Below are 23,208 nucleotides of genomic sequence, written 5' to 3' on the forward strand. Positions count from 1 at the left end.
ATCTCTGATAGTGCTCCTACTGATTTCCTAATTTAAAGCTAGAATGACGGACCGACGTATCGACGGAATTAAATATTTGTATAAGTGTAGATCAGCGTGCCTTTTTACAACTCATGATTCGTCTTTGCCTTGACCAGGTTGTTGAAAGTTCGTTTTCAATGACACTTATAATCATACTCTTTTGTTCTATTTTATCTTTCCTGTAGGCAATCCTTAGAATAAATGTAAATTAGTGAAATACTGTAAATGATTTAATAAACGCCCCACTCTCAAATAAACGCCTCCCCCTGAGGTGTAAAATTTGTATTAGAGGCCTCTACTAATAAACGTCCCGTGTCTAATACACACCCCTGCTCCCCCCATCCCCCCCCCCCTCCTCAATAAAAAAAGAAAAAAATATATTCGCCTCAAAATTCAAGTAAACGTTTCATGGAGTAAAAAACACGCAATTTTCTTTAGTTAGTTAATTGATTCACTCGGACAAGGAGCTAGCTAGCCAACATGGTTAACCCCGATGCGATGACGATGAAGACATCGATATCGAACAATCTGTGAACGACATCTTTAGGCTTTGCATTAGAAAAGATTAGAGTAGTCTCCTACTCACAAAATCTGTTTCCTATCTTTATCCGGGAGCAAACTACGCGTCATATTTACATACTTGTTTGTCTATTTGTTTAGTTACAGTTAGAGTGAAATCATGGGCTCCTGGTGAAATGAATGCCCCTTTTCTACTAAACGCCTCATATTTATTTTAAACTCCCGCATGTACCCCTTAAATTAAAAAGCCCTGACGTTTATAAGATTATTTACGGTAAGTCGGTATTAAAGGCTAATTTTTCGATTTCAGATTTTTAAAATTAAAAAAGGTGGAAAATTAAAGCCATGGCGATTTGTGGCGTATTGGATCATTTATAGATGACTCAATACATATCCCATGGCCCCTGAATGTCAGGTTCTTCTTGAAAGTACATAAACGAAGCCATGACGATCGCAATATGATCTGAGTCAGAGTGAAATTTGAGACATGAAATTTGAGATAAAATTCACAAGTCGGTCTGTCACGCAATCAACTATTGTCGGTGTTCTTCGAAGAACGACAGCACCAAAAACCACTTGTGCCGCAGATTCTTACTGGATGAAAACGATGACTACATAATTTCTTTGCAGTGGAAACATGTTTTTTATATGTGAACAAAACACGCGACCGAATTCTAAAACAAGTCGGTTTTCATGATCGGTGGATATTATATTTGATGCCTCGCCGCCAACTTGTTTTGATAACATCTGTTCTTAAATTACTATGGTGCTGGCAAATACGGCAAAACGCAGCTTACACACCAAGAGGGCGATGCCAAAAACCCTTGAAGGAAATGACTTTTTTGCAATGATGCTTGCTTGTGGGGATATCTTTCAAATTGGTGCAGTACGACCAGCAGGTCGGTATGACCTTTGTGTTCATTTGAATTTGTTTAATTTCCTTATTACCAGCCAACGACTTCCAGTAGTTAAAACTACTAACGATTTAAAAGTATTTTTATGCAAAATGCTTCATAACGATGTTTTACTTCTTATAGCAACATTCTATTTAGTTTATATTTTACAAACTCTGAACTTTTCACGATTTCCGTGTTGAGCTCATTTGCATATTGTCACGAAGTTAACACCATTTATTGATGCGAACCTGTAATTCCTCTTAAACTTAACAGAGATTTTATTTGATAAATAGGGACACCTTTTCCTTGGCAATCTATTGATACTTTCAAATTCGATTGAAGAAACGCCGCATGTCTACAAACAACGACTTTTGAAACCCCACTTTTTTGATACGAATTGAATAAGGAGATTTGGAATTTTGCTTTCAGCCAAACACAGCAAATGACACAAGTTTTCTGAACGTTTTTCTATTGTTCGGGACTTGATTTGTCTTATGTAAAAGTTTCGTATCATTTCTTTTTATATTTAGCATGTAGCAGGGGATCAAACATGGTGAATATTTTTAGGTCAAATTTAAGTACTTTCCACTGTCTGACAGTTTGATTGACATTTCTCCAAAACAATAAACAATTGAACCAAAATATTGCACATGGTTAATGTACTAGTGAAGTTACACAAGTGTGCCAAATTTGAGGGAAATCGGTGAGATGCGCTGTAGACTCGCCTGCATGGTTCTCGTGCGGACTCACTCTTAAGGCACAGACTTTTTTTTGTTTCCACAACAATGTTTCCTAGTTTAGCCAGGCCTTTAAGGTAATTCCATGTACCACGGTGGGGGTTTGAATTTGCATGTACGTCCGAGGGTTTGAATTGCGGAATTGGGAGAAGCTTGTTTTAAACCAGCTACACCGTTTTAATTTCCCCCTCTTGGTTTGACCTTTTTGTATGTTCATTCGGTCGAAACTTGAGTGTAAAGCTTGCATAAAGGTCAGCTTTAAAACAAGTAAAGTTAGCGTAAAGCTGATTAAATTACAAATTTACGCCAACTTTACTTGAGCTTTACACCATGGTAAAGTTATGTTTTCATGCTGTGATTTAGGAAAAACAAAAAAAGAAGCAAGACTCGCCATGTTGTTGGTTATTGGTTTATTTCTACTGTTCGTTGACCCAGCAATTGGCTGCGCCCAAGTTGAATCTCTGCATAAACGTAAGTAAAACTTATATTATTACCCAGCGAAAAGTATTCTTCACAACTCGGGGAATGCCATATGAGCTTCAAGTCCCTCGTCCCCTGCCCTGATTCTATGAACGCAAAAATAATATTAGGCCTTACAATTTCGCTAACCTTGAAAAAGTATACGAAGGCCGTTTTGAACAACGTTTAAAATTAATGTCGTCTTCACATCCCTGGCACAAATCAGGGGAGAGGGTGGCACTTAGGGTTAGGTTAGGTTTATCGTTAAAAAACAAAAGTGATGATGATGCTGCTGATGATGATGATATAAATACAATATGTCTAACTAAGAATGTGCATCTCCAACTGGTCACAGATCCAACAGCACCCTCGCTGTCACTCAACACTTTGGAATTCCCGGATGAAGACGTCCTACCAACTGGCTATAACATAACAATTATTTGTATCAGCAACTTTTCAAAGGAAGATATGGGAGACCACAGCAATGCGCAGCCATATTGGATACAATACTATTACAACGGCAACTACGATGACTATTTAGAACAATGTTGTTGTAAAAGAGAAGATTCGAAAGTGTGCAAGTTTTTCATTCAGAATGCCAAAGAGAGCGATTCCGGCAGATATGAGTGCGTGTCGAGTAATCGAATGAGATGCACAGAAGATACTCTTGATTTGACATTTAAAGGTTAGTCCTCACTCGTTTACGTGCTATTGTTTTAAAAGAGGTGTTTTTCATGCGTAAGACAACATAAATTTAATACTCAACAGTCATTCACGCATATTTGGTGGTTTTAACAATACTATGAAATTCGTCATCATTTCTTTGCAAAGCTAGTAACAGGATATTCAATTTGTGCTGTAGTTTTTCGTGATGTGAGTGGGTTGAATAGAGATACTCTTGAGTTGGCCTAACAGCGATGCTTATCTCTTAAAAACTTAAGTCATAAAGAACGTATTTAGAAGAAGCAGTGATGGTCAGGACGAATTTGTAGGGATTTAATTTGGACGGGAACAAGAATCGGCCTATATTTCTCGTTTTCTCATAATAAAATGTTGACTTGACCTTCAACCGCAGAACCTTCACCACCACGTTTCATTATTGATCTTCCAAGTCAGTTAAACATTTCAGCCGGAAATAAGGCCAGTCTGAGCTGTAGTTCGTCTGGCGTTCCCCGTCCAGCCATCGCGTGGTTTATGGATGGTCGCCGCGTGCCAATGTCTTTTGTGACAGGAGTGAAGGGCTATTCAACGTTGGATTTTGAGTCCGTCAACCTGAACGACCAAGGGGAGTATTGGTGCGAGGCAAACAGCACTGAAGGCTGGAACAGATCCACAACTGTGAAGTTGACAGGTACTTACTGAGTATAATGTTATTACTCCTAAACGGTATTTTGATACTGAGATTGTCATTGTATGGGCAGCTAGTTAAACTAAATGATTTTGTTTTTACTAAGAAATAAATGGTAGCATGACAGCCAGATTCGAATGACTACACGAGCGTCCAATTTGTTTAAGGTGGATTGACAGGGTAATCATTTATTATCTGGTGCGCGCTGGTGTTACATTTTTAACACTTGGAGTGGTCTAGGGAAAGTAAACACAAAAGACATTAGGTCCAGTAGTAATCACTCGCTTCAGTTGCTAAATTAACATTTTCACACACTCGTTCAATACTTGTCAAGCCCTTGGGAATTTAAAGACATGACCAGAGACCGCCACCGCTGCCCGTCGTTCGCCTTCTGCCTTAGCTCTCCCCAGCTGACTCAACTCGTCCGCAACCCTTTTTAGCTGTCCATGGCCAGGTCTATTATATTTTGGTCTCCTTCTTGCTCTTTGCTTTTGGTGTCCAGTGCATAGCGACTCTGGGGATGTTAGATGGCTCCATCTTAAGGACACCTTTTCTTCTTCACCTCAAAGCTGATGTCACTAATTGAGGTTGTCCGGCGCAGCTCGACATTGGAAATGATTTAGGCCAGAAGACGTTCATTTAATTAACATAAGTGTGGCGAAAAAACTTAAGGATGTTCATTAGAATAATACAAAACGTCGTTAAGCATAGGAATCATTCATGCCGATGACAAGTGAAACATCATTCAACAAAGGCAATCGTGGGGGTTTGGGGCGCTGGTGTTGTAATCCGGAGGTCCCCGGTTCAAGACTTGCCCTGGCCACTAGCTGGATTTGTTTCTCGGTTGTCCCGAGTTCCAATCCTAGACCACGCTTTGTATATAGCCAACTGGTCTGCCTCCTGCCAGTTGGGATTTTTAACCTTGTTATGTTAGTTTCAAAATATTTGAGATATGAAGCTAAGTGCATGACCACTATAAACACCATTTATTTTTTTATTATTATCTATTAAAAACTTGATTGTTTCAAAGATAATACTTTTCCCCATTGCCTTTTTAGTACTATGGAAGCCAGTGTTCAGAATCCACCCCCAAAGCATGTCTGCCAACCTTAATGCTGGCGTTGCCACAGTAAACATTTCCTGCGAAGCGGATGGCGTTCCTCGTCCGGTTATTAGCTGGTTAAGAAACAACTCAACGGTTACAAATGGCACTGTGACTCAAGATGGAGGGATCTCGACGTTGGCACTTGTTTTTACTGAGACAATGGAACAGTTCCAGACATACCAATGTGTTGCTAATAATTCAATAGGAAGCACACTCTCCAAGGAAGCAAGAGTAACGATCTCAAAAAGAACTCCAAGACTTCCAGGTAACAACTCACACTGATAAATTCCTTCTCAGTGACAAATAAGAAAAAAACAACAACAACAAACGCATGTTATATTGTTTCAAACAATATCTTACTGGATAGAATCTGCTACTCAACAACACTGCAGGTAAATTAATTACCAAGGTAAATGAGTGCAAACTGTCTCTTTCTTTTATATCAAAATATTGAAAAGATAATTCATCTAGACAAAAAAGAGGAATTCTTTAGACTCAAACTGTACTTATCAATACTACAGAATTTAAGGCGACGATTATCGACATGATGTACACACACCAACCTTTTCAACTCAAAATTTATTTCTTAACTGCGTATTGCCGATCTTCAGATATACTGGAACCGGCTTTTTACCTTCATCCTAAAAGTATTTTGGCATCACGTGGTGACAATGTGAAGCTCACGTGTGCTGCCCGGGGCTTTCCGCGTCCTAACATCACGTGGCTTAAGGACAGGGTGACATTTACAGACACAAGTGCTGAGATGATTCAAAGCAATCTGAATAAAAGTTCAGAGGTGAATTTGGAGATTCTGTCTGTCAGTGACAGACATGCTGGATATTACACTTGTTTGGCAACGACTGTAAATGCCCAGATTTCATCAAGAGATGCAATGCTTTCCTTAAAGGGTAAGTGCGTTTATTGATCTTCTACATGTATACAAATGCAGCAGCAATTTTTTCCAGACATAGCGCATGTTCGTAATGGTGCGTTGGTACTTGTTTTTACTGGTCGAAACAATGGAACAGTTTCAGAAATACCAATGTGTGGCTAATAATTCAGTAGGAAGCACACTTTCCAAGGGTGCAAGAGTAACGATCTAAAAAAAGAACTCCAAGACTTCCAGGTAACAACTCACACTGATAAATTCCTTCTCAGTGACAAATAAGAAAAAAAACAACAACAACAAACGCATGTTATATTGTTTCAAACAATATCTTACTGGATAGAATCTGCTACTCAACAACACTGCAGGTAAATTAATTACCAAGGTAAATGAGTGCAAACTGTCTCTTTCTTTTATATCAAAATATTGAAAAGATAATTCATCTAGGCAAAAAAGGAGAATTCTTTAGACTCAAACTGTACTTATCAATACTACAGAATTTAGGGCGACGATTATCGACATGATGTACACACACCAACCTTTTCAACTCAAAATTTATTTCTTAACTGCGTATTGCCGATCTTCAGATATACTGGAACCGGCTTTTTACCTTCATCCTAAAAGTATTTTGGCATCACGTGGTGACAATGTGAAGTTCACGTGTGCTGCCCGGGGCTTTCCGCGTCCTAACATCACGTGGCTTAAGGACGGGGTGACATTTACAGACACAAGTGCTGAGATGATTCAAAGGAATCTGAATAAAAGTTCAGAGGTGAATTTGCATATTCTCTCTGTCACTGACAAACATGTTGGGTACTACGCTTGTATGGCAACGACTGAAAATGCCCGGATTTCATCAAGAGATGCAATGCTTTCTTTAAAGGGTAAGTGCGTTGACCGGTCTTCTGTATGTATACAATTGCAGCTGCTGTTTTTTTCCAGACATAGCGCATGTTCGTAGTGGTGCATTTATGGTAACATAGCTAGCCTAGTATCCGTCTATGTAGCGGCCGGACATTGATGACAAGGTAAATAAATGACCATGCGATGTTAAATGTATGCGTTAAAGCTGAACACAGAACTGCAAACAGCTGCCGGTTAAATTGCTCGAGTGCTTTTCTTGTTCCCACAGCATTACATGGTACCTAAAATATTGACGAGTCCGTAGAAACGATTGTTTCTACAGTTAAATAGATGTAGGAACAATAACTAGATTTTGTTTCAATAAATGTTTAATAAGTGTCCTTGGATCTCATAGATAGTTGTTTTAAAAACAGACCTTTCGGGGAAACCCCTTCATCAGTGTAAATATGATGTCTTAAAAGAAACGCTTAAGCTTACGTTAAATGTCTTGCGTGCGTGTAGTTTAAAAATAAGCAGAGCGCGAGATTGCGCGCGCGCTTAGCGCACATTGACAAAAATTTAAATGAACATCAGAATATTTAATTTGAATATTTTTGTACAAATGTGAATTTAGAATTTTAAGTCAATGTTCATGCCTTTAGGGGCTAGGGTCTTGTAAGTGAAAATCATCCTCATCTCCTCCCTTCGTCTTTGGGCCGCCAGTCCAGCAACTTACTTAATAACAGATATTGACATGTCGTGGATGGAATTGTGGCTCCCTTGGCTAAAATGTTCGGCCACGGGGAATCGATCCACCGTTCTGGTACTGTTGGTTGTTGTGGTAACCTTCAACTGAGCGGAGGTGCTCTCCGAACCTGTCTGCAAGCCTACGAACAGTCTCTCCGATGTACATTGCTTAACAACGGCAGCATGTGATGGTGTCCTTTCGGGTGCACAACTCCGTTCGCCTGGTTGATGTTTTCTGTTTGTCCGGTGAATGCACATGTCCGACATCTAGGTCGCTGACAGGGAAAGGTCCCGGCTTGCTCCTGTTGAGGGTTTGAGGAGAAGGTGCTACGAACCAGGATGTCTTGAAGGTTAGTATCCCGCCGGTAAACGCACATGGGCGTGGTCGTGAAGATGTTCTTTGTTCGAGGGTCGTCGGTCAAAATACTTAAGTTCTTAAATAAAATTCTCATGACTTCCTGGTTCTTTGGATGGTAGGTTAGTATCATACGGGTCTTTTTTGATTTCTCCTCAGATGTTTGGTTTCTTGAATGCTGTAGTGCGCTCTGTCGGTTGATGTCTGCTGTCTTTCTTTGCCCGGCTGCAACTACTTCATTAGGGTAGCCTCTCGCCTTGAAGAATGATGCGATCTCATTGGACTTGGTGTTGTAGTCCAGCTGGTCGGAACAGATGCGACGTAGGCGAAGAAATTGGCTGTAAGGAATTGCGTTTTTACAGCCAGGCGCATGGGACGACCCGTAGTGGAGGTATTTGTGGGTGTCGGTAGACTTATAGTGGATTGATGTTGTTATTTTGTCATCAGTGATGGATAGGCGAAGGTCAAGGAAAGGAATCGATGTTTCACTGATTTCGAAGGTATACTTGAGCGCAGGATGGTATGAGGAACAGAAGTTAAAAAAGTCTTGAAGATGTTCACGTGATCCAGACGTGGCGCCGATGACATCATCAATGTATCGTTTGTACAGTTAAGGTTTGTTGCCTGGATAATCCTGAAACATCTTGCTCTCAACAAAGCCAACGAAGAGACAAGCGTAGTTTGGCCCTATTTTAGTACCCATGCCCACCCCGCCGACTTGTTGGTAGAAGCTGCTGTTAAATTCAAACGAGTTGAGCTTGAGGACCAACTCCGCCAAGCGTTGTCTCTTCGTTTTAAAATTCTCTTTGAGAATTTTATTGAAGAACTTTAGTATCCTGACCGACGACCCTCGAACAAAGAACATCTTCACGACCACGCCCATGTGCGTTTACCGGCGGGATACTAACCTTCAAGACATCCTGGTTCGTAGCACCTTCTCCTCAAACCCTCAACAGGAGCAAGCCGGGACCTTTCCCTGTCAGCGACCTAGATGTCGGACATGTGCATTCACCGGACAAACAGAAAACATCAACCAGGCGAACGGAGTTGTGCACCCGAAAGGAGACCACACCTGCACTACGACCGGAGTCATTTACGCCATCACATGCTGCCGTTGTTAAGCAATGTACATCGGAGAGACTGTTCGTAGGCTTGCAGACAGGTTCGGAGAGCACCTCCGCTCAGTTGAAGGTTACCACAACAACCAACAGTACCAGAACGGTGGATCGATTTCCCGTGGCCGAACATTTTAGCCAAGGGAGCCACAATTCCATCCACGACATGTCAGTATCTGTTATTAAGTAAGTTGCTGGACCGGCGGACCAAAGACGAAGGGAGGAGATGAGGATGATTTTCACTTACAAGACCCTAGCACCTAAAGGCATGAACATTGACTTAAAATTCTAAATTCACATTTGTACAGAAATATTCAAATATTCTGATGTTCATTTAAATTTTTGTCAATGTGCGCTAAGCGCGCGCGCAATCTCGCGCTCTGTTTATTTTTAAACTACGCGCACGCAAGACATTTAACGTAAGCTTAAGCGCTCCGTTTAAGACATCATATTTACACTGATGAAGGGGTTTCCACGAAACGTCTGTTTTTAAAACAACTATCTATGCACTCCAAGAACACTTATTGAACATTTATTGTAACTGTTGAGTGCTACGCAGCAAAACTCTTTTTATGTGACTAGAATTTGTTTATTTGTCAGGAAACGTCCAATCTACAGCAAATGGGACTGGCACTACCAAGCAAGTGTCTAAAGCTGTCTGGGTTTCTATAGGCATTGGAGTGGTACTTCTTATTGTTATTTTTGTCCTGGTTGGTATCAAACAGAAGAGAAGATTGAGAACTCAATACCACATCAACAAGGAGGTAAGATTTTATAATTTGGTTGCATGGGAATTTAAGGACGTTCGCGTGAAAAAAAAATTGGGATCACCGAATTCGTTTCCGAGATACGATACCTTAAAGCAGGCGCGTATTTGGATAAATTTGACTTCGTCACTCGATATGAATTGATGCAGGCCAACTTTCTTTATCCTAGCTTATTTATGTCTATTGAACAAAAATATTTCGCTTTCGAGGTCCCTTAAGGTAAATCGTGTCTTTAAGAACTGCATTTGCCAACATTCAATACTGCAAAATGTGACTGATTTGATCTCGTGCGAAAAGGGAATATACCCCCAAAAAAGTGGGGGTCATCGATCATTTAAGAGAGGAAACTACAAGCGCAGTTAACGCAGCGGATGCCTACACTATATGTGTTTCGGAAGTTTTCTCAGCGCGCGCCCTCATACATGACGTGGCGTGACGTTGCGACTTGAATTACGTGCGCAGTAAGGGTGTACATAAACAAACGCGCGAACATCCTTAAGCTCGTGAGACGAGAATTCATCTTTGTGGTAAGACACACAGTCTCATCCCTTGCAGACGGGGGCTGACCTCCCCTTCCCCTCTCCGTCTCGTCGTGAAAGACCAAAAAAATTCCAGGTCTAAAAAAGGTTATTAGAAACAAGGGGGTCGTACGCTTTTCTAGTAGGGCCGTACGGCTTTTTCTGGCCCTGCTAGAGCGAGGCTTACGGCCCTATACGGCACTTTTTTCATATGGTTTTCAAGGAAATTGGGCGCGGGACCGTACGTGTCATATGATAAATTCAATTTATGAGCCTGGGTCACTGCTAGATTTATAAATATTAACATAACAAATTCCCTCTTCTTTGTATTTCTTGACGAAAGTAAATTTTTTAGGCGGAAAGAAAGCAACGGTGCTGTATATCTTCGTGGTATTCTAATAAACAAAAAAGTTGGAGAAAAAAATATTGGTTTCTGGATATTTCAAATCTAGTTTGAAACAATTTTTAACAACAAAACGAACACCCCTCTAAAGGTCGGGACACACTAGGCGACACGTCGCTGCAACACGTCGCGGCGACATGTTGCTGCGACAAACCAGTCGCTGCGACAAAATTTTGTCGCTGTGATATGTCGCACGAATTCAAACCGGTTTGAATTCGTGCGACATATCGCAGCGACAAAATGAGCGATAGCAGCGTTGTCGCAGCGTGTGTACACGTCTGCGACATATCGCTGCGAATTAAATTAACCAATGAGAGAGCGTCATGTATTTTCGCCGTATTGAATTGGAAAACTAGTTCACGTTCCCACCCTTCCAAATTCGCTGTTTGTGCACCGAACAAACACCTTGTAGTAGCGACTTGATTTTAAGCAGTACACACGAAGCGACTCGTCGCAGCGACCTGTAGCAGCGACTTGTCGCATAGTGTGTCCCGACCTTAACAATTCCCCATCTTTAAAGAGAAATTTGACAACCATTGTCTTCATTTGTGAGCTCCTGTCAGTTTCACTGTTACTATCAAGAGAATAATCTCTCACATTTTTTTTTAAACCAGCTGTTTCAAGTCCAACAAGATTTTACCCAGCTGCAAATTGAGAATGGCAAGGAAACAATTAAGCAGTTGAGAAACAGCCAATCCACTCTTATTGTTAATGCTGAAGATGACTTGCAATGTGTTATGTACGAAGATGAGGTCATCGATAACGAGAAGTACTTACAAGGCATGGCAGTTGACAGAAATTGGGAAATTGCTCGAGAAAGGCTGGTAATAACAGATGAGAAACTTGGCGGAGGAGAGTTTGGAACTGTTAATAAAGGGATATACTTAAGAACAGATGGAAATAAACTTCCAGTGGCGGTGAAAAGGCTCAAAGGTTTGTAATGTGTCCTTTAACTTAACTTACTTCTTAATAAAATGAAAGTCTCCCCTTCAAGCCATTTAAAACAAACAAAATACCGCAGCATCCGCCTCTATGTACGTCGAAGAAAATAAATGAACGTTTCTGTTTCACATATAAACCTGTATAAAATGGCCTTGCTCGCCACGCTTGCCCCTTTAGGTTAAAGCATCCGATCGATTCCCGTTGGGGACAAAAATGTTCTTCAGTTTTGTCGATACCATGCAAGTGACAACAAAAATTGCATTTGTCTTTAATTTTCTTTCGCAACTATCCTTTTCAAAAATGATATTTGAAGTTAGCACAAAAAATGAATTAACGCCTAGACGTATGTAAATTTTTTTTTTTCATGTCAGAAAGACATTTACATGCCTTCTGTTTTTAAATTTCAACAGACAACATGGACCAACAGCAACGACTGGCACTAATCAAAGAGTTGGAGACACTTATCCACGTCGATCGCCATCCGAACATCGTGAGTTTGGTCGGTGCATGTACATTTGAGGGTACTGCAAGAAGTATTAGTGATCTTTAATATATTCATATCACTGCATGTAGCTCACCACATGCAGACTATTGATTTCAGCTTTGATTTGCTTTCCAGTTCCGTCGGATTTTGCAGTAGCTTGTTACAGGCGTTCGATTAGTTGGCGCGCAGCACAAAGAACGTGGAGTAAAAGAAAACAACGTTCGATACTTTCAGGTTAACGCGCTTACCCCATAAACCAAACAACTGAAACCGGTTACTATAAATTTTGAACATACATAAATGACGTCATGATCAGATGGATATTTTTTAATTAATCTACAAACACGCGTTTGATAAGAGATATGAAATAGCTGGCGAGGTGTTTATCCACAGGTTGTTTGTAATCTTCTGATCTATTTTCCATGAAGGCTGGGTGCAATACGTGTTTAATAAAATATGCAATGGAATATTTCTAATGATAAGAATACAATGTTCAGTAATGCCTGAGCAAAACGTTGTAATATGTCATAAGCTGTAAAGAATTACTACTCTAAGATGACAAGTGTTTAAATTCAGTAACGTAACTTGATGTTTTAGAGCCCCTGTGCGTCATTATTGAGTTTGTTTCTGATGGAAGTCTTGATAAGTTGCTCCGAATAAGTCGCGTTCAGGCCCAAAAGGACGATGCAACATACGCCAACATATGGTCGAGACTGACCGAGAGGGAACTGTTAAGGATCGCTTCAGACATTGCAAGTGGCATGCGACACTTGGAAAGTAAACAGGTACGTTAAAACATTGGATAACCATTAAAAAAAAAAAAACTATACGATAATCCTAAAAATAACCTTTCGTGCATGATATTCCAAAAGGGATGGATTGGTCAAAATTTGATCAGAAATGCTGGCGTTAGATTTTCATATGAACTCTTACATGCCGTCTTTTTATGGAGTTTGCGCCATACCAAACCATTTCCTATGGAGCAGTTTTCAACTGAAAGCAAACTTTCTCAACACTGAAGTGATTACTGCTCTATTGTAATAAACAACAACAATCATATGTCTAGAAGTACTTCAATACAATTCTATATAAAAATATATATATATATATAAAGGTCAGCTTCGAACCAAAGTGGCGCATACTGCCGGAGCTTATCCCGGTTTCCTTAGCATTAAGCAGCTAGGAGTATTTCTACTCCCCCCTGGATGGGATGCTAGTCCATCGCAGGGAACCCCCAGCATTATTTCGCCGGTACCCATTTATACACCTGGGTGGAGAAAGGCACTATGAGAGTAAAGTGTCTTGCCCAAGAACACAACACAGTGACCCCGGCCAGGGTTCGAACCCGGAACGCTCGCTCCGGAGTCCGGCGCGCTAACCATTAGGCCACCGCGCCTCCCTGCTAGGTATAAATTAACAAGCAAGCAAACAAACAAGGAAACAAACAACAACATCCACAACTGCAACAGCAGGAACAACAAAAACAGCATTGAAACAGATAATGTAATAAAAACAGAGATTTTAATTTCCGCTGCATGGTCATATCGTTTAAAAATTCGGTAATAACCTTAATTATTTTTTTTTTCTGTGCGCAAAGTGTATTCATCGAGACTTGGCTTGTAGAAATGTTCTGGTGGGAAATGGACTGGTAGCGAAGGTGGCTGATTTCGGAATGGCACGTGACATATCTACAGATGGTCAATACATCAAGACAACCGAGGTACGTTTTACCCTTATTGTCGCTACTCCTGATTAGTTATTGGCGATGGCTGGATAATAGTGGCATCAATTTGTGGAATCTCCCAAAAAAACATAAACAACTTATTTAGTTGTCATTTCAGTAGACCGTCGTTGGTCTTTGCTTCAAGCTAATCAGATATCTTACGAGTTCTTTTGGTTCTGTGGTGCCAGAAATTATGCGAACTGTAAGAAAACAATTGTGTTAGATCGCTGGTACCCAGTATATACCTGGGTGAAGAGAGGCATTGTAAGAGTTTCTTCTTAAGGAAATGCAACACAATGAATCCAGCCAGCTTTCGGATGGCGACCTCCTGATTCAGAGATCAACGCAATAACCTTATTCATCCAACCATCGTATCTTTCGATAAGGTATCTCCATTTTCAAATTAGGGACGAATTCCATGGCTCTGGATGTCAATGGAGGCTTTAAGAGGAACTAATACGGCCAAAGGAGACGTGTAAGTTTTATTTTCTGTATTTAATTTATATCTTGTGTCAGCTTAGATGAGTCCTTGGAATAGAGGGTTAACTCTTTTCTGTCAGTCACAAAAAACACAAAATTGACCACAATGGACATTTTATTTAATATCTCAACAGGTATTTACAGCAATGTAGACTACTATATCTCAATTGAAAGGGGATAAAATGGTCTTCTAATAAAAAAAATCTTATCATGACATCCCATAATATTTCAGTAAAACAATCCTAATTAGCATAAATGTGTATAATTATTCATCACATTTGTGGAAAAAATGAAATTCTTCCAGGATGATAGGTTATTGTACAGAACTGTTAAAAAGAAAAATGTTCCTCATCATATCAGGAGAGTGTCCTAAAAATCTGGCTGAAAAAGACAAAATCTAGAATTAGATATGATTTTTTATATACAACCATCGCATTGCATCTCTCCATGGAAACACAACATCACTTTGGCATCGGCTCGAATTTCGCGTCCCCTTTTGTTGGACCAAAATATCGCTCAAAAAGAAGCTTTCCTCCAAAAGTATTGAGCTGTGTACTCCCATATATGAATTCATAGATATCTTTCATTACATAGGCAAGAATTCAGACGTAAAAAAGGCATACTCAAGAGCATATCCTCGAATTTCAAGAACATGTGGTCAACTGCGTCACTTTGGGGAAGCCTCGTGTTCGAAAGTTTATTGATCGCTTACCTTGATTCGTCGCTCTTATTTTCGAGCTGGCGATCCAAATCGCTTTCCTAGCCACTAGAAATACCACCGGGATCTTCATCGCTATCCAAAATCATGTCTAGAACGTCTTCTGGATCGACATACTCGACTCGCGCTCTCTTCGACACGGACGCCATATTTACGGTCGGAACGTGGAAAATGAAAAATTCGTCATGTATGGCACATTTAAGTGTCTTAGCCCAAAATCGATAGGTGATTGGCTAAATCTATAACCTCATTGTTCTCCAAAGATGGGGAGAATCGGATGTAACACAATTTTTTGCGAATTTTTTGCTTTTTTTGGGTATATATATAACCAAACGTTACAAGCGTGAGCCTTATTCCGTTGTATAAACATATTCGCTTAAGTGTTTGATTCGTTAAATACCATCTCTTGTCTTCTTCACTCCTGAGAGTGATTGGGTATCGGGGATACAAAAAAAGTCAAGTCTACGCTTATATCTTGTTTTTTTTGCAAGTACAGTGTTCGTGACAAGAGTTTAAGGAATCAAAATTCCAGCGACAGGTTAGGCTGCGTCGGGGGCTAAGTACCCAAAATGTTCCCTGGACATCATATAAAATACCAAAATTTGGAAAAAGCACAGTATACTTTATACCCAGGTTACAAACTCTAAAACTTTTATAAGACAGGTTATGTTATGTATGTTTCAAGGTTACTTTTTCTTATTTATTTTGCAAATTTGTTCTTTTTTCACGTCCTGGCAGGTGGTCATTTGGAGTTGTTCTTTGGGAGATAGTTACTCTTGGTAAGTTCATACTCATTTCATATACTGTTTTAATAACTTTGACCGAACGACAAAAGAAAATGGGGTTGATTATGTCAAATGCCTAATCCATGGATTCATTTTTGCCTCTGATCAACAGGTGAGCTGCCGTATAAGAATGTAAAGGGCGTTGTCGAGCTTCATGACATGCTGCAGGACGGTGTGAGATTGCAGAAACCACCACATTGTTCTGATGAGCTGTAAGTACAGCAAATTGAACTTGAAACAATTTAAGCCCCGATTTATGGCCTTTAAACGATGATGTTCAACTGACATTCAATGAAATTCAATTCGGAGTTCCAACGAATCGAAGGGCCGCAGAGCGTTGCGCCATAGCCATAGAAATAGGAGAACCATGCATTTTAATATGGTCATCATTTTTAGCGGCATAGTTTGTAGCCGCTAACCAGATAATGGTTATTCCATTGGATCGTGGGCTAAAATCCATTTTTTCCGTGAATGGTCAGTAAATTCAGATTAAAATAAAGAGCAAAGTAAATAACAAAAGAGTTCCGCTTTTAGTCTTGGCTTAAGGGGGCTCACAATAGTTTTAAGGTTTTCCAGCACTTTTACATTTAAGGGATTCAATAAAACAAAATAACATTTATTTTTACAATTTCTTGGGAATAGCTACTAGCTCGATCGTCAGTGAACCGAAATATAATCATATGGCGTCAGCACCTGTTACTTTAGCAACAGGATATGGGTGTAAATAGGAGCCATCATGGAGCTTCTAACGGTAATAACGCAAAAATTAACTCGGTGACCCCTATTTTTCTGAATCTTATCCAATTCTACATAAAAAGGGGAGCAATTATAAAGAGTTAAAAAAAATTCTCTGGAGCAGATTTTATGTAATTACTCAAAACCGTAATTTTTGACTGGCTAAAAATCCGGTCCAGAGAATTTTTTTAAATTTCACCTGTAGTTTTCTTTCAGGCCACACTATCTAATTTTGAAATAAAAAAGTGGGGTCACCGGACTTGTTTTTTTTTTTTCAGTTAAATTACTTCGCGTTTCAAGAAAATCCACGCGCGTTTTAAAATCTGGCCTTTACAAGATCCCGTCTTTCGCATGCGTAAACGTTGTCCGCTGGTCAATGCCCTCGATTTGCTTAGAAAAGTCACTTGCTCGCTTTCATATTTATCAGTCATTAAGTTGGCCTGTAAATCGAAGTGCTGTCAATAAATGAAGTAAACTAAAGCCACAGACAAAGCCGCTTAAGGAAAGATATAGAAGTAAACGTGTATTGCATGCTTTAGTTTCGGGAATTTCGTAGGTTTGGTTGGAAGTCCACTCCGGGGTCTACACGATCGATCGCAGCGCATATATAAAATTTTCTCCTCGGCACCATGTATGCTGATCGGCAAACATTTTTTTCTTCAGCTAATAGTAACAATAAAGACTCTTCGCGGCTAAAAATGTCAAGAAAACGCGATTTTCTCAGAAAACTGGACAAAAATAGACTTCGACAAAAAATTTACGCGCCGCCATGTTTGTTTTTCTTTTTCATGGCTGAAAAATCCCGCGAGTGCCGCGCGTGATTCGCGAGGTTTGGACCCAGGCCTCAAGCGACCGTAAAACTATTGTGAGCCTCCTTAATCTAACTGATGTATCTTTGTAGTTATAACATCATGTTGCGATGCTGGGAGAAGTCTCCTGATGATCGTCCAACCTTTGGAGACCTTCATGAAATGCTTAAGGATATACTACAAGAGAAAGGGGTAAGGCGCACGCAACATTTCATTAACTGCCAGCTAAGTTCTAGACGAATTGTCATTCGTCATTCGGTTACCAACGATGGGGTAGAAATCAGAAATCGTGAAAATGACCCTATCGAAATAAATTATGATTTTGCTACTGAAGAGAGGTGTGCCATGTATAACTAAACTGTATTTTTTGCGGTGCTCATTCTTTGAACAAATTGAACCTTCAGTTTTTAATCGTGTGTTTTCTTTAGTTGACAACCTGTTTAAGAATTCCAAGAAGTGATATTCATTTATGCTAATGTTGCGTTTTTCCATCTGGTTTGATCTTTAATAGAGAACTTACATCGATGTCACATTCTTCGAGGACCCGGAGATAGAGGATTACGAGGAAACTAAAATTTAATTGTAACTGCTTCACCGGTCACTTCATCAGCCAACGGAATTTCGGAAGATTCTAATGACACTAATAATCAGTTTTATTATTTTAATGAAAGAGTTATAATAATTAGAGGTGCTATGTCACGCAATTTTAGGCAATTTCGGCACTGACTAACTGGACATAGAATTAACTTAAAATATCACAATAACGGCTTAAAACTGTAGAACTCAAAAGAAACACGGAAAGGCCAATAAAGGGGAATCCATGGGCTAAATTCGAAAAGATTAAAACGGATTGCATTCGGGTAAACTTGAAAAATGTCGGACCGACTATTAATTTTTTTAAGTTTATCTCAATTTGTATGAAAGTGTCATATACAATGCTCGAAAATGATTCTTGTTTGTTATTTTGCCGTGCGTTTGCCAATAAAAGACTTTTGGTCTCCCAATTTGAAGATTAGAGCTCTTAATTAACGAAAATAAATATAATTACCTAAAATACCGTGACCTAGCCCCTTTAAGGCATCTTGCGCTGTTCACTTTATTGAAGTACATGTGCCTTTTTCTCAGTTATTATATAAAACATGGTCTCCTAATAAAACGCATCTGCTGTAGAACAACAAAGTATTAGTTATATTAGGATTTGGTTATAAAACTGTTTACGTTATACCCCTAATCCCTTAGCTAGATTGCCACTTCGACAGAAAAGTTGTAGTCCTGCAGTTATCTATAATGTATAGCACAACGCAGTTGTACTGACAAATAATACGGTTAAATAGTTTTTCATTGCTTACTCGCAGTTAACTGTGAAAATTCAGTTGAGACTTTTTACTGCAGAAGCAATCACAGTGGGGTATCGTCTATAAAATATTTATTCCTGAAATTTGTTCTCTGGGGCCTTGTCCACACATGTTAAAGATGTAAGCTACTCGTTTCATCAAAAGCGCATTCATTTGGAAACACCTTCCAATAGGGAGGTTTGAAAACGCTAATCGTTTCATCGTAATCGCAAACATTTGGAAACGCTCTCCAGTATGTAAAGATTTCAAAACGGATCGTTTCGACAGCACACGAGTGCCAGTATGGACTGCAAAACGGAGGCTTTTGAAAACGGTGACGCCCTTCGTCTTGAAAACGGAGCGCTACTGTGTTCGTATGGATAGCCGGCAAAAACGGAGGTTGTTTGGAAAACCTTGAAAAAAACCTATGTGACACACGTGCAGAGGAATGATGTAGCGTTTCTGAGCCACGTGTTTTATAAGTAAACGAAACTTTTTCAGTGTCGACGAGAAAACGCTAAAAAAGATAGTATGGACCCTATGTGTTTTCGGTAAAAAACTGGGCTTTTTGAAAACAGGGCCTTAGATTTTTTGTTAAGAAAAAAATGATTTTTGTTTCTAATTTTTTTGTGTGTGGACAGGGCTTTAAATTTGTTGACACGTAGTGTTTTCCCCTTTTTATTGGGTTTGATTAACCATTCTTATTTATACACTAGTATGTAACTAATGCTATCGTAATTCGAATTGTAACGTAAAGTTGGTTATTTTGTAATGGGATTACAAATAAAAATATTTATTTGTAATAATTATATATTAGCCCAATACAAAATAATTTTTTTTTTTTTTTTTTTTTTTTACTATAAAAGGAACCCACAATGAACGAACGGGTTTAAAACATACGCCAGAAATTCGCATGAAAAAGAGAAATGCCATGCAGATCCCTACGATTAGAGGCTGCGGCCTCTTCCTCAGTGGTTAAATTACATTTAAATGAAGGAAGGGCATTTTATCACTGTGTAGAAAAGAAAAAAGAAAAGAAAAATAACGGATAATTACTCAAGTGGCAGCTGAATTCGAGAAGATGTAAATCCCAATCAAGAGACTTTGAAACGTCAGATAAACAAAATCAAACTTCGTTTCACTCGGTGAATCAGATATTTCACATTTTGCATCTACCGTTCACAAACATATACATTTTCGTGATCTTTTTTTAGAACATCGAGGGTAAAGTAAATTGAATTTTGATAGATTTGCATATGTGAATGGTAGGTTTCGCTATTTATTTTTTGAGTTATCGAGAATAAAATTACTAGCGCGTAATACATCGGTTCTGTACAGTTAAACTGGAACAAATTTTGAATAAAATTTTAGCATCAATCCCAAGAAAGAAATGTAAATGCTGGAACTATAATAACTTCAGTGCATCAAGAACTGTTTAACAACACTCACACGTCAGACATTGTAGTGAATCGTCCTCGCAGGGCTTCAGCTGGCATCCAGAGCCATGGAATTTTCCCCTTTTTGACAAAATAGTAGTAAATAAGTTGGCGAAGTTGCTGAAACATATTAAGGTTAAGACGAGAGCGACAACTTTCAAAAGAATTATGTTATTTGACATTTGTTATTTGGCCTTGTTATGACTATTTCCATTCGAGTTTTAGATTTAAAATACCTCTGTAGTTTTAATGTATTCGCCATCTTTTGAGATATTTCGTGCCATACCAAAGTCTGCCACTTTTGCAATAAGCCCTTTTCCCACAAGGATATTTCGAGCAGCCAAGTCTCGATGAACACACTGTAAAATATAAGTGATAATTGTGTGCCAATAAAACAATTTAAAATCACAATTCGACTTAGAAATAACATTCTCGTTTTGTACAAGTTAAAAAGCTCAATTGAACTATCTAAAATGGTAGACGGTGTTATGAAGTTAAAACAGCCCTTTTCAGCTCTTCTTGAGTCCATTCGTTGGAAACGCGAATGCGCAATGCATGCCAGCCCGCCCTTATATGTTTGCATTGCTTTGTTGATATTATGTTAGCTACAGCCAACGTTTTTATCAGTTTGGATACTGCTTTAAACACATCTTGTTTGTACTTTCACACAGTGTAGGGCCTTGAAATCTAGAGAAGAACCTCTTAATCAGTAGATTTGAGTATCACTTGCCAGTTTGCTTTCCAAGTGTTTCATTCCATTGGTGATATCTGAGGCAATTTGTAACAGTTCCCTTTCCGTCAGTCTGGACCATATGTTAGCATATGGTGGATGCTCTTCTCTCATACATTTATGGACCTGGCTCTTGCTCAGTAACTTATCGAGACTTCCACCAGGTACAAACTCAACAACAACGCACAAAGGCTCTAATGGTAAGGAACGTCGATTTGCATAAAGAAAGTAAACTTAAAAGCATTCAATGGACATGATAGATTATTTAAGACAATGCAAGAACTGATTTTTATCACCACCAACTTACACTTCACCTAGACAAAAATGTGTAGTCAATTTACTTCTCTGGACTGTAATTAGCCGATTAAAGCAATTCAAATCTAAAAGCAAGGGAAATCGAACCTCTGTAACACGGACACCAAACGGGCAACGCTGAATGTCCGTATACTATTGGTGGAGATTACAGTAAAACCTCTCTTTTTAACTCACGTAAGAACTCATGTAATCTATATCTCTAAAATACGTAGAGCTCCATGGCACTCAATTCTACCACTCAAAACTCTCCATCAACCCCTCTGGTTTCCGTGATGCTATTAAGGATAGATTCTAGGTTCTCTTGGCAAAGAAATTGCCCTTTGTAATCCCGAAATCTTGAAGTCGAATTTCTTACGAAAGAGAATACCCAAACTTTGGCAAAACATTATTGTTAAGCAATCGAAAACAAAACAGAATACCTAAACTGTAGGATGTTTGAAGAACCAAATAAAAAAAAATAATTAGATTAGCTATTAACCATAAATGATATTTACGTGTCCGATCAGACTACATGTACTTTATGCGTCTAGCTCTGGAACATAACTCGAATTATGTTATTGGTCAGCTTAGGCCGTACCTTCAAACGTGCATGCTCCAACCAAACTCAAGATATTGGGATGTCGACCAACCTTGATAAGGGTCTCTATTTCACTGATCAGCGCCAGTCGATCCGTCTGGTTATTGTTATCTGCACAAAATTAAATTAAAAGGCTTCCCTATAAAACTACATACGGTGTCTTACTGCCAGTTAAGTGCTTAAACTAGTCGACCTCGCAGCCGTAATGGACCTTTGGCAGAGACACGCGGCCACGTAAATTAACATTTAGGCAGAATTATTATGGGTGACGTGTTGTCTTAATGACATGCGCGCTGGAGTCTACATCAAGCAGTCCGGGTGCGAGCTCTCACTGTGTTGTTTTCTTGAGCAAGACACTCTCATCGTTCCTTCTCACCACCCCTGAATGGGTAACGGCGAATTTAATGATGGGTTATGGGGGTAGCCCTGCGATGGACTAGCAGCACATCTCGGGAGGGTGGGGGATGTGCTGCTGGCCGTAGACGCTTAATGCTAGCGCTACAGACACAGGGGACCCAAATGCTGTATTAGTTAATCTAAAAATAAACATGTTCTTATTTACCCGCGTTCCTGTGTCTTTTTCCACCGGTCTGGGGGACGATTTGAATCAGAGCGAAGGCGGTTTTCATTGCGAGTCTCAAACGGTAATCGGTCTGTCGCAATGTCAAAACGACGGGCTTCAAGTTTCAATTATTATTAACTCAAGTTACTAACACCATTAACTATTAACTCTCTTCGCGGGGGGGGTTTCGTGTTTCAATTTAACGGTCATAATGGTGTTAGTAACTTGAGTTAATAATAATTGAAAATTAAAGCGTGTCGTATTGACATTGCGACAGACCGATTACCGTTTGAGACTCGCAACGAAAACCGCCTTCGCTCTGATTCAAATCGCCCCCAAAGCGGTGAAAAAAGACACAGGAACGCAGGTAAATAAGAACATTTTTATTTTTTGATTAGGAATAACTAAGACAGCGTTTGGGTCACCTGTGCTACAGATATGCTATAGGAGAACGGGACACTTTGGCCCGGTGCAGACTTCCTTTTTTACATTTTAATGACACGCTCAATAAAATTGACGGAGCACACACCTTTCAGAGTCTTGACAGCAACTGGTAATTTGTTGCCGTCTCGCCTCAGATAGAAACCCTTGTTCACCATGGCAAACTCTCCTCTGCCAAGTTTCTCTCCTGTTATCTCCAGTTTTTCTCGAGGAATTTCCCAGTTCCTATCAATTCCCATTTCTTTCAAATACGTTTCATCGTCAGCGACTTCGTTTACATCTCTGGTAGATTGGTTAGCTTCTCGAAATCCTAAACTAGTTTGCTCGTCTCTCAGGTGGGCTAATGTGTCCCGCGTTATGTCTAGCAACGGAAACTCATCTTGGCCCTCAGCTATCTGTGAGAGAAATACCGCAGGTA

General features: G+C 39.6%; 3 protein-coding genes across 3 annotated transcripts in view; 2 read left to right on the forward strand and 1 right to left on the reverse strand.

Annotated features, from left to right (window-relative positions):
- The window catches only part of LOC144633242 (fibroblast growth factor receptor 4-like), a 33,678-nt gene extending 15,635 nt beyond the window's left edge, over positions 1–18,043 (forward strand). The window contains exons 2-17 of the mRNA XM_078492072.1: positions 2,537–2,644; positions 2,988–3,317; positions 3,708–3,983; positions 5,039–5,350; positions 5,697–5,993; positions 6,559–6,855; positions 9,632–9,795; positions 11,334–11,652; positions 12,072–12,182; positions 12,743–12,930; positions 13,743–13,865; positions 14,276–14,343; positions 15,805–15,845; positions 15,964–16,063; positions 17,488–17,587; positions 17,907–18,043. Coding sequence (XP_078348198.1) covers positions 2,566–2,644; positions 2,988–3,317; positions 3,708–3,983; positions 5,039–5,350; positions 5,697–5,993; positions 6,559–6,855; positions 9,632–9,795; positions 11,334–11,652; positions 12,072–12,182; positions 12,743–12,930; positions 13,743–13,865; positions 14,276–14,343; positions 15,805–15,845; positions 15,964–16,063; positions 17,488–17,587; positions 17,907–17,975 — 2,874 coding nt within the window. The 5' untranslated portion in view covers positions 2,537–2,565 and the 3' untranslated portion in view covers positions 17,976–18,043. The remainder of the gene's footprint in view (positions 1–2,536; positions 2,645–2,987; positions 3,318–3,707; positions 3,984–5,038; positions 5,351–5,696; positions 5,994–6,558; positions 6,856–9,631; positions 9,796–11,333; positions 11,653–12,071; positions 12,183–12,742; positions 12,931–13,742; positions 13,866–14,275; positions 14,344–15,804; positions 15,846–15,963; positions 16,064–17,487; positions 17,588–17,906) is intronic.
- The window catches only part of LOC144633243 (fibroblast growth factor receptor 4-like), a 75,617-nt gene extending 57,569 nt beyond the window's left edge, over positions 1–18,048 (forward strand). Inside the window, exon 17 of the mRNA XM_078492073.1 lies at positions 17,974–18,048. Coding sequence (XP_078348199.1) covers positions 17,974–17,981 — 8 coding nt within the window. The 3' untranslated portion in view covers positions 17,982–18,048. The remainder of the gene's footprint in view (positions 1–17,973) is intronic.
- The window catches only part of LOC144633250 (fibroblast growth factor receptor 4-like), a 103,088-nt gene that overhangs the window by 34,695 nt on the left and 45,185 nt on the right, over positions 1–23,208 (reverse strand). Inside the window, exons 6-10 of the mRNA XM_078492085.1 lie at positions 22,879–23,185; positions 21,788–21,898; positions 20,896–21,089; positions 20,402–20,524; positions 20,179–20,246 (exon numbers count right to left, since the gene is read on the reverse strand). Coding sequence (XP_078348211.1) covers positions 20,179–20,246; positions 20,402–20,524; positions 20,896–21,089; positions 21,788–21,898; positions 22,879–23,185 — 803 coding nt within the window. The remainder of the gene's footprint in view (positions 1–20,178; positions 20,247–20,401; positions 20,525–20,895; positions 21,090–21,787; positions 21,899–22,878; positions 23,186–23,208) is intronic.

The sequence above is a fragment of the Oculina patagonica genome, chromosome 12 (genome assembly GCF_052425735.1).
Source record: "Oculina patagonica isolate OP01 chromosome 12, crgOcupat, whole genome shotgun sequence".
Classification (NCBI taxonomy): domain Eukaryota; kingdom Metazoa; phylum Cnidaria; class Anthozoa; order Scleractinia; family Oculinidae; genus Oculina; species Oculina patagonica.